The sequence below is a fragment of the Octopus bimaculoides genome, chromosome 30 (genome assembly GCF_001194135.2).
Source record: "Octopus bimaculoides isolate UCB-OBI-ISO-001 chromosome 30, ASM119413v2, whole genome shotgun sequence".
Classification (NCBI taxonomy): domain Eukaryota; kingdom Metazoa; phylum Mollusca; class Cephalopoda; order Octopoda; family Octopodidae; genus Octopus; species Octopus bimaculoides.
In genome coordinates this window covers 3,558,608-3,559,741 of record NC_069010.1, presented here as the reverse complement: position 1 = coordinate 3,559,741, position 1,134 = coordinate 3,558,608, and the positions used below count along the sequence as shown (strand labels likewise).

Here is a 1,134-nt window from a genome sequence, read left to right as displayed (position 1 = left end):
GGTAGTGGTGGTGGTGTGGAGGCGCAATGGCCCAGTGGCTAGGGTGGCGGACCTAAAAGCTCCACTAGGCTCCGGCAGGGGATGGTGGCGAAGCCTGCTGTACTCTTTCACCACAACTTCCTCTCACTCTTACTTCCTGTTTCTGTTGTGCCTGTAATTCAAAGGGTCAGCCTTGTCACACTCTGTGTCACGCTGAATATCCCCCGAGAACTACGTTAAGGGTACACGTGTCTGTGGAGTGCTCAGCCACTTGCACATTAATTTCACGAGCAGGCTGTTCCGTTGATCGGATCAACTGGAACCCTCGACGTCGTAAGCGACGGAGTGCCAACAGTGGTGGTGGTGGTGGTAGTGGTACTGATGATGATAATGGTGGTGCAGAAGGTGGTGGTGGTGGCGGAAACTGATGTACAATAAGAGAGACACTTACGATATTCTATACCCAAGACGATGTCTCGGAAGTACTGCCATGCCTGTTCCTGCGACAATGGAGTGTCCGTAGGAATGCTTACCACTTCTCTGAAATGACAACAACAACAACAACAACAATGATGATGATGACAATGAGAAAAACCAACAACAATGCAAAATGCAGATGCAACATACATATGCACGGTGATGTTGAATGATGCCCCCCCTCAGGGATGCGGGGGGATGGAAAGGGAGGCAGGAGATACCTGAGGCTTTTGATGTGACAGAATCTTTTTCAATATTAGTGCAGGCGTGGCTGTGTGGTAAGAAGTTTACTTCCCAACCGTATGGTTCTGGGTTCAGTCCCACTGCATGGCACCTTGGGCACAAGTGTCTCTTAATATTGCCTCAGGTTAACCAAAGCCTTGTGAGTGGATTTGGTAGATGGACCTGAAAGAAGCCTATCATATATATCATCATCATCATCATCGTTTAACGTCTGCTTTCCATGCTAGCATGGGTTGGACGATTTGACTGAGGACTGGTGAAACCAGATGGCTACACCAGGCTCCAATCTGATTTGGCAGAGTTTCTACAGCTGGATGCCCTTCCTAACGCCAACCACTCAGAGAGTGTAGTGGGTGCTTTTTATGTGCCACCGGCACGAAGGCCAGTCAGATGGTACTGGCAAATATATATATATATATAGGTAAGTGATAGGCT

General features: G+C 48.6%; 1 protein-coding gene across 1 annotated transcript in view; it reads right to left on the bottom strand.

Moving 5' to 3' along the window:
* LOC106867747 (calcium/calmodulin-dependent protein kinase kinase 1-like) overlaps positions 1–1,134 on the bottom strand; it is a 21,893-nt gene that overhangs the window by 16,771 nt on the left and 3,988 nt on the right. Inside the window, exon 4 of the mRNA XM_052978078.1 lies at positions 405–519. Within this exon, the coding sequence (XP_052834038.1) occupies positions 405–519 (115 nt within the window). The remainder of the gene's footprint in view (positions 1–404; positions 520–1,134) is intronic.